General features: G+C 40.3%; 4 protein-coding genes across 4 annotated transcripts; 2 read left to right on the forward strand and 2 right to left on the reverse strand.

Moving 5' to 3' along the window:
* The first annotated feature begins 73 nt into the window (after positions 1–73).
* On the forward strand, positions 74–1,162 carry LOC134181855 (uncharacterized). Its single transcript, XM_062649127.1, has one exon. The coding sequence runs from the start codon at positions 106–108 to the stop codon at positions 775–777; it is 672 nt and encodes a 223-aa protein (XP_062505111.1). The 5' UTR covers positions 74–105; the 3' UTR covers positions 778–1,162.
* Positions 1,163–1,529: 367 nt separating this feature from the next.
* LOC134181854 (E3 ubiquitin-protein ligase TRAIP-like) lies at positions 1,530–9,207 on the reverse strand. The gene is made up of 14 exons (XM_062649126.1): positions 9,076–9,207; positions 8,871–8,895; positions 7,987–8,128; positions 6,649–6,688; positions 6,239–6,366; positions 5,999–6,093; positions 5,394–5,513; positions 4,889–5,066; positions 3,878–3,960; positions 3,069–3,212; positions 2,771–2,816; positions 2,337–2,444; positions 1,960–2,013; positions 1,530–1,904 (listed from the first exon to the last, which is right to left on the reverse strand). The coding sequence occupies exons 1-14, from the start codon at positions 9,134–9,136 to the stop codon at positions 1,770–1,772; spliced, it is 1,359 nt and encodes a 452-aa protein (XP_062505110.1). The 5' UTR covers positions 9,137–9,207; the 3' UTR covers positions 1,530–1,769.
* Positions 9,208–9,400: 193 nt separating this feature from the next.
* On the forward strand, positions 9,401–11,364 carry LOC134182129 (uncharacterized). Its single transcript, XM_062649476.1, has 2 exons — positions 9,401–9,914; positions 9,978–11,364. The coding sequence occupies exons 1-2, from the start codon at positions 9,647–9,649 to the stop codon at positions 11,204–11,206; spliced, it is 1,497 nt and encodes a 498-aa protein (XP_062505460.1). The 5' UTR covers positions 9,401–9,646; the 3' UTR covers positions 11,207–11,364.
* A 698-nt stretch (positions 11,365–12,062) lies between these two features.
* On the reverse strand, positions 12,063–13,870 carry LOC134182269 (TNF receptor-associated factor 5-like). Its single transcript, XM_062649664.1, has one exon. The coding sequence runs from the start codon at positions 13,773–13,775 to the stop codon at positions 12,828–12,830; it is 948 nt and encodes a 315-aa protein (XP_062505648.1). The 5' UTR covers positions 13,776–13,870; the 3' UTR covers positions 12,063–12,827.
* Positions 13,871–14,648: the final 778 nt, after the last annotated feature.

The following is a 14,648-nucleotide window of genomic DNA, read 5'->3' on the forward strand; positions in this document are numbered from 1 at the left end:
ATTTTAGCATTAACTTTGCAATTCAAAAAGCATGGTCACGTGATCGTTGTTAAAAAGGATCACGTGACCTAACAACACTAGGCGTCGTGGCGACGGTGGCAAATCATGGGGTCGTCGACGCAAGATACGGTGAGGGCCAGAGGTGGGCGACGTTTTAAACTAATGAGCGCAATGGACGGCGACAGAGTGCGAGAGATATTAGTTCCAAAGCCACCGGCAAGAAAAACGGTCGACTTCACGAGAGGAAACGGTCGAAAGACGCCTCAAATGCGCGTGAAATTAGGCAGCGAGAGTGTCAGTTCGTTAGACAGGCCGTCGGCTGTGAGTGTGTTGGGAGACAGTCGCGTTCCTCTCTTGATAAGTCGAAACAACAGACACAGTCTGAGACGGTCACAAGTGCTGCCCGCCATCGGGACACAAGACAGTGGATGTTCTGTGCATGAGCATGTAGTCATGTCGAGTCAGAATCAGAAGTATTCTGCTCGTTTTCCGCTGCCCGATGAGCCACCATTGTCGAGCACGTGTGTTACTGTCGGTCTGAGATTGTTAGACGGTCGACGAGTCGAGAGACGGTTTCATGAGAACGACAAGCTTGGGAGTGTCGTTTGCTATGCCGAGGAGGTCAGTGGTGGTTCGCTGCCTGGATGCTGTGAATTGCTAGTTGGTGGTTTGGCCGAGAAATGTTTGGGAGAGAGCGAGTTGGAAATGACTTTGAAGCAGCTGGAGATCAGAAATAGAACATTGCTGTATCTCCAAGAGAGGGATGATGATGGATGACAACACTATCACTTGTATTGTAAGCCACAAGAAAATGAGAGGTGGCTGTTTGTGAATTGATGTCGCACAAGCTTTCCAGTCCGATATGAGGAAAATCAATAGTTTACAACAGACTATGTGTACAGCTGTATTACTTATACGAATAGTCACTGAATAAACAGTGTCATGTGATTTAAATGGTTTGTATCCTACATCAATATCACCTGTTGCCATGCAGATTCAGAAATTCTTACCGACCAACAAACAGAAGGACCGGCTGTGTTAACACACTAGAGTAGGTCCTCGTCGTCAGTAGCAACTGACCACTGGTAGTTTTACTCCTCGTTTTATTATTGAAAAATTTTATTAAACAAAATGTAATAGAAACACTGCGAGAAAGCTGTCTGTGAACATGCATATCTGCTGTACATGCAAACGGATGCCATTAATTTACTGATGCCCCAGACTCACATGACCTGGCAATGTCCGGTTTCCGTTTACTCACGTTGGGCATAGGTTGGGTATACTGTACAACCGAGATTATATCCGGACTAATTCTGTGGCCTCTCCCCCAACTTTTTGCGTTCCTGGATAAAGGCACAATATATTTCACTTAGCTCGTACTATAATAGATCGATATGCTGTAGGTACAGCCTTTCACAAATGAGCGAATACATAACAGAGAACGTAATAATGTAATAAATAGGTAGCTGTTGATGACTCTTCTAGTGACATGAATGCACTGTACACACAGAGCGTGGTCTTGAGGAAAATTAGTTGATACTTATCAACTTTGATTATATCCAGACACTCAGTTATCCAGACTTCTAACCCGTAGTCCTGATAAGCGAGATTGTCTGGTACTGTACCATATACATGCTTTGCTAAATTCATTTCACGCCATCTAGCCAATTTACAATAACCAAAAACACAAGAAATCTCTGCTTCACTATAAGTGACCATACTACGTATATACTCTTACTCTCTGTCTGTCGGCTGATTGATTGCCTAATCTAGTCTAAGTCTATGTACCCCAATGAAGACGATGGTACACTCAGTGATGGCAGTGGTGGAGGTTTACCGAGCGTTGCTTTGTGTTTCAATTGATTGAGTGCTGTTTGTTTCAGCACCGAATTCTTCAATTTTCGCTAAACCAGATTTACTTTATTCAAAACGACAGTCTACACATACAGATTTCTGCACCTTCAATCGGACTTTCGAGTGTCCCCCAAAACCATTGTAGCCTTTTCGAACAAACTGCAAAAAAAGATGTCAACTACATACATAACAAAAAATGAAAATTGAAAATTAAAAATTGAACTAGAAATTTGGCGGCCAAATTCAATCTTTCTGTAAAATTGAAAAGCCTTGACAACAAATTGAAGTAATTCAAAAAATTGAATTTGAAAATTGAAATGGCTGGAAGGGTCGTGGGCCAGCATCTCATTGCTTTGTACTACTAAAATTTCAAAAATTTTGTACACCTCATATGCATTCAAGCTGATATCATTAAGAAATACAATCAAAAACTAGATGACAGCGTATTGGTTACCGAAAGCAAGCGAGATGTAGTTTCGTACCTGAGAGTCTGTATCCTGCTGTGCAATCTTCCGCTGGACTTGATATTTACTGGATTGAGCAGAGTCGTTCCCAGTGATGGGACAACGATGGTCTACGTCAAGTTTCATCTAACACCAGAATAGCAATTTAGGTAAATACACACACACACACACACACACACACACACACACACACACACACACACACACACACACAAGTTACGTATACTTGCTACTTTAAGTTAGTAAGTCATCGATGAATCTTTCACATGCAATCTAGCACTGCACAGGAAATAAAGGAAACACATGTCATGCACTCATTGTTATATAGACCAAAATGGCCATAGCACACCCAAATAAAACACCAAAAATACAGTCGTTTTGTTTAATAATAATTAATTAATAAACTACACAAAGATAAAGATGCCAGTTGCTCAAACACAATTACCAATTACCTGTTTTGATTTCAAGATGGGTGGTTTGTTCTCATCATCGGAGTCACTGAAATCAAATCACAATTCACTAAGATTCAAGCAATTGCTATTTGCAGTATCAAAAGTCTAAACTGAAAATCTAGTAATATCAACCGCCACAATTCTGCCAAAAATGTCAATAGTAATATGTGCAGTACAAGAGCAAAAGAAACAAGCAAACCAGCAACATAAACCACAACCTACACTCTGCCTGAATACATCATTTTGTGTTGTTTGTTACTACCGTTTAGTATGGGTAGACAATAAGCTACACACTGACCTTGTTGAATCTTGGTGAGTATCGTCTCTCTGCTTGAATGACGAAGTGTTCTTTCTTTGAGGAGTCTCCAGCACAACTCTTTTGTTTCTTTCGGAATCTTCATGACCGGGAAGAAAGAGTCGCCCCATCCTTTCAGGTAAAGGACTAGTACAGAAAGAGTGCAATTCAGCTGACAAATAGTATTTACTAAAACGTGACAACAATTCTGATCTTGTGTGCCCTTCCCTTAATCTGTTGTCCAATACAAGTACCCATGCAATCAGTCAGTCAAGTCAGTGAGTCAACTGTTCTGTTAAAGTTGAGGGTCTGACTGCTATTACTTTTTCCCTAGAAGGTGAAAGCCGCCTTGTAGAGGGAGACTGGCTGGACCTTGGGCCAACTGTTATATCAATGTCAGTAAAAGAGAATTCAAACAAGTCTAACAAGTTGCTGATATTCGACTAAAATCTGCAGCTGAACACTATGTCTCATGTCGTTCCAATATTTATTCATTTCCTTGATAGCATCAATGGTACATTATGTAGTACATCAACACAACAATACCCTGATCAAATAACATGTATACAGTTAAGTTACACTAATACAGTTACTGTACTCAACAGATTGCTTGACCTAGCCTATTTACGCTTGCTGACTTCAGCAGTCGTGTTATTGACCATCAACATATGAGATGCATTTGAGATAATACACTGTATATTAAAAAAAATTCAACTACACACTGCACATATTAAACTCAGTTAGCTCCTAGATGACTACATCAGTGTACCTGAGACTCAGATATATTACAGTCTTCAACAACAGAGACTGACCTTTCCAAAATGCGTGTCAGCTTCGATTTTGAGCCTGGAGAAACTAAGGCTTGCTCTAGGGCCTTGATTTTCTTATGCAGACCCTACATAAACATGCAAACAAGTCGCTGTTAGTAAATGAAATCCGAGTGACTACCGCTATAATAATGTAGTGACTACAAGAAGACCAACACAAACAAACTGTTCAACTAGACAGACAGAATTAAGAAAGAACAGACTTACTGACAACAGATTCACTTACAAACAAACAACAGACATTGTACAATGTAAAAGCAAACAGACAGACAAACAAATGGTACACAAATGGCAAATGCCAAATAGATAAGCTGCCGTTAAACGGTAATCCCCCAGCCAGATGGCTGGGTTCCTGTATACTAAGTAGGAGCTATAAGCCGTGCTAAACGATCTCCTGGAGCGTGGCCAGGTGCTCGCAAGAGCACCGACTGCGACGCCAACTGTGGTGTGGGCACCCGAAGTCCCACCTGGACCCCAGTGACTGATGGACTTTGACCAGGTACTCATTTATACTCCTGAGTCAAGAGAGGCAATTGTGTGTGAGTTGCTTGCCCAAGAAAATTAAGCCATAGCTCCCCATCACTGTGACTTGGACTTAAAACCCTGCAAGGTCCCGGATGTTTCCATTCTCCAATTGCACTCTCTAACCAATTGAGCTACAGCACCACACACACACATTATGAGACGTTATGTAGAGAAGCTTGCCCACGAAGAGATTTCAGTGAAAGCCCGGTTGTGCAGACCGTACACTCACTCTCACGAAACCGAGTTCCTGCTGATGGACCAAAGTTCGGGACAACCAACAGACGTCAAGCCTCACGGGGTGCATCCAAAACATAATTGATGGAGTCATGAGAGGCGATCAACACAGAGCTCAGCGAACTATGTGCACCGCCATCAAACATCTGGGAACACACACACACACACACACACACACACACACACACACACACACACACACACACACACACACACACACCAACTATCATCACAGACCTCTCTTTCTCCTTGCAACAAACTGATATCGTTTGTTGCCTCGGTAAGATGACCTTGACAAACTTTGAGTTGCATCTCCACTCTGTAACCTTGAAGTTTCTGCTGAGACAACTCTCTTTGCAAACTGTTTTTCTGCTCAACAGCATCCTTTTTCTTTGATTTAAGCAGCTCATACTCACTGAAAAACATGTCAAATAGAAGCCACACACTTAAATATGTGATGGTCATTTTATATTCATATGTTTGATTAAGTGGCAGGGCTGTTTATGCATTGATTTCTCCAAAACATATTCAGCCTGTAAACTAAGATCTACTTACTATGATAAGATTTGCACTGCCATTATATAGACACTCAACATTTCTGCAACTATCTGTGTAGTCTATTAGCTAACCAGAGCATCACTGCATATTGCAACAAACTTTAGTTTTCTACTGTTGGTCTAGCTCCAACGTCCATAAACCTACACGGTCCTACATGATAAAATTAGTTATTAGGCCAACATACTTTTTAAGCATTGTCAAGCAAGTGGCTAAATTGTTGCAAGCGGCTGGTGATGAGTCTCCTCTGTACTTGTGCATCATCTCGGCCACTTCTTCTTTATTTGATCGAATGACTGCCTCAACACTGACAACAAAACAAATAACATTATTCAAATAAAAGAAAGTAGTTCACGAGTTCCAAAATGAGCAAACATGAAAGCATCATGCAAACAAACAAATAAATAGACAAGCAAAACAACACATAAACAAACCAATAAACAGATAAAAACAAATGATTAAGCCGATAAAAACAGATCGAAAATGATTGCAAACAAGGAGGTACGTGAATAATCAGAAAGACAAAGAGAACCCAATAAACTGTTTGAAGCAGCATCCATACATACATATACGTAACATTCATACATACTTACATTCTAGCCTCGCATAACCAGACCCTTCCCCGAAGCATAAACTTCATATGCTGCGGGGAAGGGTCTGGCTATGCGAGACTACGTACATATATACATGTTTTTCATACATACATACATACATACATACATACATACATACATACATACATACATACATACATACTATACTATACTACATTATGCACCATTACAAACATACTTTTCAAAAAGAGAAAGTCGTTGACTAAGGACTTGACATTCAGCTTCAACACGTTGCTTTTTTGCTATCTCTCTGTCCATTGCCGATATCTGTTTCTACAATAAAAGACACTACGCTAAAACTCTAAAGATATGTATACAACACACGCCAATTGTTGACCTTGCATACACAATGCTAAATACTGGTGCTTAGTACCACGCCAACATAATAATAACACTCTCAATAGTAAAACTATTTTACCGTGAGGGTGTTTCTTATGGACTGTTCCTCTCTTAGCTGACTGCATACTGATTGATGACGACCTTCCCAAGTTGCGATTTCATCGTGAAGAGCTTGGATTGTAGAATCTCTTTTATTCAATTCTCTCTCTATTGAAAGAGACAGTGGTATATGTATACATAAACTCTGTTTTGTCATGTCTTTCCGGACTAGCATCTAGCCAAAAGTCCAATAATTAGTCTGTCTTTCTGTCTGTCTGTCTATAAGTCAGTCAGTCAGTCAGTCTGTCTGTCTGTCTATCAGTCAGTGAGTCTGTCCATCTGTCTGTCTGCCTGTCTGTCTGTCTGTCTATCTGTCTGTCTGTCTGCCAGTTTGTGTGTCTGTCTATCAAAAATTCATTAATATTGTACATCAATAAGTATGTGTATTACCTTTGTCTTGCACTTCATTTCTACATGACTCCAGTTCAACCTAAACAGAATACAAACACTAAGAAATAATACTAAAGACCTTAATCACTAAACAACAAGCATCAGAATTATATAAGTCATCAACTGCAATGAAAACTCATAGAGCATACGTGTTATATAAAGTACAGGTTATAGTCATTGAGCTACTAACATACAATAAGTAATGGCAATAAACTGCTACTGCCCAACTTCGCCCACTGTTAACCATATTGCAATGAATAATGTTATGCCATGGTCACGTGACATACGACCAGTCATGAGCGCGTATTTAGATGGTGCCACTGTATATGATGTATTGCACAGCACGTGTGCAATAAGTTACTCCTAGTTTATTAACACACTCTCACTTACTATCATATACATGCCATGTGACCATGATATAAATTACAGTAGTCCTCCCATGTGCAACACCTCTCATCTGCAACTACCTCCTATTTACGACCACATTAGCTGCGCACGAACCAAATTTGTATAGCAGCTACCACCTCTGTAACGCGACCAGAGATTGCTAAAATGTGTCACGTGAACCTCTGTTAGCGACCAACCAGGCCTCTGTACATGTTCAATAAGATATTGGTGAACACGTCCAGGAAACACGTGTCTACAACTACTCTTGGAAGCTGTTTGGTATGTCTCAGGAGCACAAATGTGGAAGACGGTGATGAGGTAGACCTTGGTGATGGTAAACATGATGAATATCTGTGTGAGAGGGAGGTGCTGTCTACCTACGCCGACTTAAAGGTTTTGCTGTTGGTCACGGCGATGTTAAATTATTGCAACTGACTGCCAATAAGCCAAGGAATTGTTGAAAAGTTAGAATAAACCTCGCAGACAGTCAACATCCAAAGTAGAATTACACAGTTTTTCAGGCAGAACATGATTACTGACTGTAACAGATGGATAAATGTACAATGTAGAAAGCTAGTCTCAGTGTGTAATGATGGAAGGACATTTGCACGTACAGTTAAGTTCCCCTCCCTAGTATTACAGAAGTCACATGAGTAGTAAGCATGTCACATGTACACCTCTGGAGCAATCACGTGCACCTCCAGGAGACCACCTCTGTTTTACAACCAAGTTTGATGGGCTTTTGGGGTGATCGCAATTGGGAAGGACAACTGTACTTATCATATGATTAGCATGCTACATTGTATGGCTTTTACAGCACTTGAAGTGAGGTTATAGACCCGTGGCTTCATCTCAGGTGATAACCCCACCCCTCATGCTTGTAAAAGCCATACAGCGCACTAATCATATGATAACCTAAACATCATATGGAACCAGTGCATGTCTTTGTACCTGGACATCTTCCATTGTCAAATTATGTTTGTCATCTTCGGACGTACTCCATTTATCAAAGAAGAGTTTCACCATCTGACTGGGACTGCACGAGTTTCGACATATCGGACACGTCGAGCTCTGCCTGAGCCATCTCATACAGCTAAATAACACACCACCACCTTATACAATCAGTTGGCATGTTTCATGTCTACACTAAAATCTGAGATGTGTACACGTGTAATTAGGGGTATAATGCATTTTCTCTTATTATGGTTTGAAGACTAACTACATGTGTGTAATGAGTGATGATCACGTGACTAGCAGTATATATATATATATATATATATATATATATATATATATATAATGATCACATGACTAACATTACAAATCCAACACACACAAGAAGTAATCCTCAAATACAAAACTTTAATTTTAGTCTTAATTTTTTAAAAATTTAAGTACTAAAACAAAAAGTAATTAAAAACTGTTTTTCAAATAAAAATAAATTACCAAATAAATAAATTCTAAACATAGATTTAGAATAAAAATAAATTACCAAATAAATAAATTCTGAACATAGATTTAGAATAAAAAAATAAGTTAACAAATAAATAAATTCTAAACATGGATTTAGAGTAAAAAAATAAATTACCAAATAAATAAATTTTAAAAATAGATTTAGAATAAAAAATAAATTACCAAATAAATAAATTTTAAACAGATTTAAAATAGAATAAATTACAAAATAAATAAATTTTAAAAATAGATTTAAAATAAAAAATAAATTACCAAATAAATAAATTCTAAAAATAGATTTAGACTAAAAATTAAATTTACTTTAAAATTAAATTTCAAAGTACAATAGAAATGACACAATGTACACGTCTATGAGATATTACCAATCATGATGAAATGTGTGTCCGCCTGACAAAACAAGTCAAGGATGCAACATCCAATTATACGGGAACGTACGAACACAGAACACGCGATGCAACCCAACAAAAGCCGCTGCACTGTCACTAAACAGTTTATTAAATCAAGCTAAACTCTTGAGCAGCAGACAAAGAGACGAAAAGCGTCGTGCAGACTGTTTGGAAAGGATACACGGTCCACACGTGATATCAGACTCCAGACGCTCTTGACATATTTGGCACATCAACCGCATTGCGTAGACAGCAAGAAGACCTCACACGTCCGGTAACTACAACCAATTTTTTTTGAGCAACGCGCCTGACAAACCACGTGACTAACACTTAATAACCCGGACTATTATATAACCCGGATAATAAATTTGTTGTACACGTGTACATCGTGTAGTGTTGACATAATATGCACTTGTTCTGCCTTTCGCTTACTGTACGTTAAAAATAGACCATGTTGTTTTTAAACGCAAAAGTAGGTGCTATCTACTAACAATAAAAGTTAAAAACTATTTTTGAGTAACGCGCCAGCCACATCACGTGATGTAGTAACCCGGATTACTGTAAACGTCCCTGATAATATCATTTTGTCCTTCATGTTCTATGCTTATTCTGTCTTCCGCTTCCTGTGCGCCACAACTCAACCACATTGTTTTCGACCGCAAGTGTGGGTGGTGTAGCAACACCCCTCTCAAACGGCAGTCGAACAAGAACACAATCGATTTCACTAGGAGAGAAGTCACTCAGACGCCTGCATGTCGGTCACAATCAACCTGGGCTCGAGCGACGAGCGCTCAGTGCGGGTGCCCATCGCCGGTGGCCTGGAATCTCTCCTGGAGAATGTCCGACAGTCGTTGGAGGTCGAGAAAGGCGTCGATGCACCGCGGCATATACAGCTGCGCACGCTCAATGGCAGTCTCCTGACTGAGGAGAACTACGGTGGTCTCACCGATGGTGACTCATTGGAGGTTCTCGTCGTTCAGGCCGCGCGCATGCCTCCTCTCCAGCTGCTTTCTAATTCTGGTAGGCAACGCGTTGTTTTCATTGTTTTGAGTGAGTGTATGGTGTCTTGTGTGTTGTACGTAGAAAAGGAAGAGGAGGAGGAGGAGCCGCCCACCAAACACTCGCGTCTTTCGACGGACTTCTCACCTGACTGGTCAAATAATCCGTCGACTGTTAGCCTGCAGAGTGCGGTTGTTGATTCCGTGCGGACTCCGTTGTCTGGTAGTTTGTTGTCGAGTCCTAGTGTTGCTTTGACGAGCAGCGCGTTTGCTAGTCAGACTTTTACGTTTCCGGTTGCGCCGGTGGTTGCGCTGCCGAGTCCTCTCTGTGCGTCGGAGTTCGGATATCTGCAAGTGCCGCTGACGCCGAGCAGTGGTGGTGCGTTTATTTTGCCCAGTTTAGTTCCTGTCAGTCCCTCTTTCACATCTGGACCTGTGGCTGCTGCTCAAGTGATTGTGTCTAGTAATGCTGGTGGTGGTGATGCGTATCAGAGTCAATCTCATGTTGCTTCTGGAAGTAAACAGCAAGGCAAGGACATTGATCTACATCTGCCAGAGGTGCCTGTTGAGAGTCTGTTTCCTGATCAAGCCACTTTGTCTGAAAAGCTTGCTTATATGAAGTATCTGGAAGAGCATCCTGAGAGAAAATTGAGTTTCTGTGACTATCAGGAGGAATTTTCACAGACAAACTCTCGTATTTCTCGGCCGAGAAGCAACAGTATTCATCGGACAGATTCTCAAGTTATGTCAACTCTGAATGCTCGATTAAGACAAAGGGTTGCTGGGGCAATGCAGAGGAGAAGGTCAGAAGCAGATATTGGTCGAAAACTGAATGGCACGGCTGCTCCACCTTTGGTAAAAACACCAGCTGTAGAGATTTCAGTTGATGCCAAACGACGGAAACCAAGGCGACGCACTAGTATTGCTGAAATGCAAGTAGGGACAGTCAATGAGAGTGGAAAACCTGTAGCATCAAACAGTCCTAGTTCAACACCTGGTCCTCCTCCATCTCTCATACCTGCTCATTTGGTAAGTCAAACTGTAACTTCAGAGGAAATGCTTGTCCCAGCACCAGCCGGTGAAGTGGAAGTTGAGATTATGGAGGAGAAAAGTAGTCAGAAACCTGTGAGGAGATTTCCTTCTAATGGAACGTTATCAGAGAAACTAGCATATTTGAAATGGAGAGAATCAGTCGACGAAGAGGATGAGGATGATTTGGGGTATCAGAAGTCTGCAGCAGGTGGGGTGAGGGTAGCTATTCCACAAATCAGAGATCAACATAATTCACCTATATCAGCGTTTGCCGAGCCTTGAGCCTTTGGTGGACATGTACATGCTTTCATTACAGTCTAATTTAGTCATACCGAGAGATCTTCTAATGATTGTCTATAATAGAGATAAGTAGGTTTATTATTTGTCACTGTACACAAGATGTAGAGAGGATGAAAGAACTATTACACAGAACAAGGCAACGAGTCTTAGAATTTACTTTAAAAGTAAACATCTAAGCGCATGTGTCATTTACTGTAGATTATCTACTTACAACTTCCCTGTGATTGTAGGTATATTAAATGCCATCGTTTGCTTGTTTTTCCCCAAGTACATTTCTGTCAACACACCAGCGGCTACTACTGTCACTGTAGTTGGAGCACAGAACTTCCACCACGTCAAAAGCACATCTAAACTATTGATCATTGTTGAATAATTGTAATATTTTGCATTGCTGAAGGGCGTCGCGTCGGGCGTCAGAACTGGTAACCGCACCTCCTAATCCTTGTCTCTTTTGTTGTAAATTAGGGTATATCAATCGGTCGGTCCGTCACAGAGGTTCAAAGTAATCCTCTATGGTCTTTTACATAATTTACACGTGACCCGCAGGAACTCCTTGAACTAATTGCAGAAGGATGTGCCGTACAGTCCTTTCTGATTGAGTTTCCACTACCTAAAAATAATATTAATTAAGTTAATGATAGTTGTTGAATTAAAATAGCTTTCATTGCTAAGCTACAAACTGCTGCAATAATCATGCAGCACGTTTTATCTCAAGCCAAAAAGTGCTAAAGTAGAAATCATGTTGTAGAAATCATTCATTTCCATAATGAAAGGGAATTAAAACACTTGAAATCTATTACAAAATCTGTTGAAGTGATATTCAATTCAACGTCAGTAATAGATATATCAGTATGCAATTTTCGATTTCTACTCTCCTGAATAGCATTCATTGGCAGCATCAAGAAAAATATGTTTTCACGTAATACTACATGTGGGAGGACAACAAGTAGAGGGTATTCAAAGTAACAATATTGCTCAACAGCAACAAGATAGACAAACAATAAACGTAATGAGTTGACTACAAACTAAACAAGTATTGTAACACCTAAATGCACTTCTTTCATCTTCTAGTCAACTATTTCAGATGAAACGTAACCAACAAATCATCATGTTGAGAGTCTTTCATTTCAGGAAATTTCCAGTCAAGCTTGAACAGACAGTCTTCCCAAACAGATTGCTTTGCTAAATGCTTTGATTTAGTCGAGTACATGGAGGAAACAACTGAAGGAGAAATTTTGGAACCAAAATCAATCAAGTCAGTGACCATTAAGTTGTCCTGTCGTTTAAGTGGCTGCTGGTTTAGGAAACATATTGACATTTCATGCACACACTGATGTACTTGTTTATCATACCTTCCTCTGACATGAAAAACAGTGACATATGCCGAATTATGCCCATGTTTATGTTCAAGCCTCAGAGCAAGCTGCAAATGCAATCCTGAATTTTCAACATAAAATTTGTCAGATAAAAATATTGCTTCATCTGTTTTAACAGAAAATTTTATCTTCCAGAAAAGGACAAAATGCTTGTTCGACTGAAGTATAACTTGCCTCCGGTCACCTAGCGCAGTCCTCACAAAGTCTACTGATTCCACAGAATTTCTCTAGCCTGGAATAATAAAAAATGTGACTGCTTTTAATGATTTCAGTTCAGACTCCAGTGCTTGTTTTACTGTTTCAAATCCTGTTTTCTGCTTTCGCTCAGCAGCTACTAATTTACCTTCTGTCTTTTTCTCAGCCTCTGCTAAATTAGCTTCTGTGTATTTTTGTTTTTTCTCAACCTCTGCCAACTTAGCTTCTGTTTCTCTTTGCTTTATCTCAGTCTCTGCTAATTTACCTTCTGTTTCTTTTTGCTTTTCCTTAGCCTCTTCCAACTTCCTATCTGTTTGTTTCTGTTTCTGTTCAAAAAGCTTCTTTGTCACTTCTTGCTGTTTCTCTGTCTCTGCTAGCTTACTATCTGTTTCTTTTTGTCTTGTTTCAGTAACTGCCAATCTCTCTGTTACACTGTGCAGTAATCTCACAGCCAAACTGAGGTGATGAACAGTGCCCTTGTCCAAATGATACTGCAACTCCTTTCTATTCCCAACAAATTGACAACCCACTGATGTAAATTCACACTGAAAAGGACTGTTAGGGCACTGACCCTCTCTGCTAGTGTGCGTTTCCATGTTTTTCTGAGCAGCCTGCCTTCCACACTGATGAGGACAACTAGCAGGATACTCGGCACATGTTGTGTAATGAGGAGACAACAATCTATGTTCCAGAACTTCATCACAATAACAACAGCCTACGATCCGTCGGCTACATTCATCCTTTTCGTGGTTCTTTCTGTCCTTCCTCATCACCAGTTCTCCACAATTATTGCCACACAGTTCAGCTACATGGCCACATTCCTGGTTGTGTTCATTGCGCTCTCGTAGTTCACCAATCCAGTGGCACCCTTCCTCGTGCTTATCACAACGAATCTTCAGACTCAGAATGTCGCGTTTGTCCTTGTTGTTTGGGTAGATCTCCGCTTCCTTCAGTTCCTCTCTACACAGAGGGCATGTCATTTTGCCATCCCTAATGAGGGGCCTCAAGCATTCAAAACAGAACTGGTGACCACACTTCGTAACCCTAGGTTCTCGCGTTGCCAATTGACAAATGGGGCATGTCAATCGGTCAGAGAGTAGCCTCGGCCTCCCAGACCCATGTAGCGCCGATACAAAATCGTCCTCCACGGGTCTGGGATGGTACCGCCTCTTCTCAATATATTGCGGTTGGTCCTAGGACCAGCATTAGTACTATCACACTAACGTTTTCCACCATGTCAAATAATTACAACTGATGGTTGTTGAATAGAATATTTTGCCTACAGTAGATCATCCTAAAACAGCAACGGCGTAGCCAAGGCATATTTCTGGGGGTTCAAAATTAATATTAATGTATTAGAAATTAATAGTAATGTATTCAAAATTAATACTAATGTATTTGAAATTAATATTAACTTGTTCAAAATTAATAATTAGTTAAAATCAATATAATTTTTATCAACTCGCACGCTATTGTCTATTATTACTCTAGAGATATACTAATAACCTGGAGTCTTGCCAATTGCAACTTTGATTGTACGACGTTGTGTCTACACGTAGACTATATATAATTATAGTCTGCGGCCTAATTGGTCTACCGCCGCAAAACCTGTCGATCTACCTAGCCTTACCGTTTCGGTTCCCAGAAAGAGTACGCAATCGTTCCCAGTGTTGACTAATTAGAAGTCCGTTGGTGAGATCACAAGAGTTTGGTAGTCGCCCACAAGGATTTCACACGCGCGCAATCAGCGTTAATGCCCTTAGCACAACAAACTATTGCTAAACCAATCAGAATTTACAACCGACATTCCGGTCCTAAGGCGCTGATTGGCTTAGAAGGCTTTTTCCGAAATC

The sequence above is a fragment of the Corticium candelabrum genome, chromosome 7, assembly GCF_963422355.1.
Source record: "Corticium candelabrum chromosome 7, ooCorCand1.1, whole genome shotgun sequence".
Classification (NCBI taxonomy): Eukaryota; Metazoa; Porifera; class Homoscleromorpha; order Homosclerophorida; family Plakinidae; genus Corticium; species Corticium candelabrum.

Excerpts from the sequence above, each read along its gene's own strand:
- LOC134181855 (XM_062649127.1), top strand. The coding sequence starts at position 106 with ATGGGGTCGTCGACGCAAGATACGGTGAGGGCCAGAGGTGGGCGACGT.
- LOC134182129 (XM_062649476.1), top strand. The coding sequence starts at position 9,647 with ATGTCGGTCACAATCAACCTGGGCTCGAGCGACGAGCGCTCAGTGCGG. Across the intron at positions 9,915-9,977 it reads CCAGCTGCTTTCTAATTCTG|AAAAGGAAGAGGAGGAGGAG; the intron begins GTAGGCAACGCG and ends TGTTGTACGTAG.
- LOC134182269 (XM_062649664.1), bottom strand. The coding sequence starts at position 13,775 with ATGACATGCCCTCTGTGTAGAGAGGAACTGAAGGAAGCGGAGATCTAC.
- LOC134181854 (XM_062649126.1), bottom strand. The coding sequence starts at position 9,136 with ATGCGGTTGATGTGCCAAATATGTCAAGAGCGTCTGGAGTCTGATATC. Across the intron at positions 8,129-8,870 it reads CACACATTTCATCATGATTG|CTGTATGAGATGGCTCAGGC; the intron begins GTAATATCTCAT and ends TGTGTTATTTAG. Across the intron at positions 6,367-6,648 it reads AAATGAAGTGCAAGACAAAG|AGAGAGAATTGAATAAAAGA; the intron begins GTAATACACATA and ends CTCTTTCAATAG.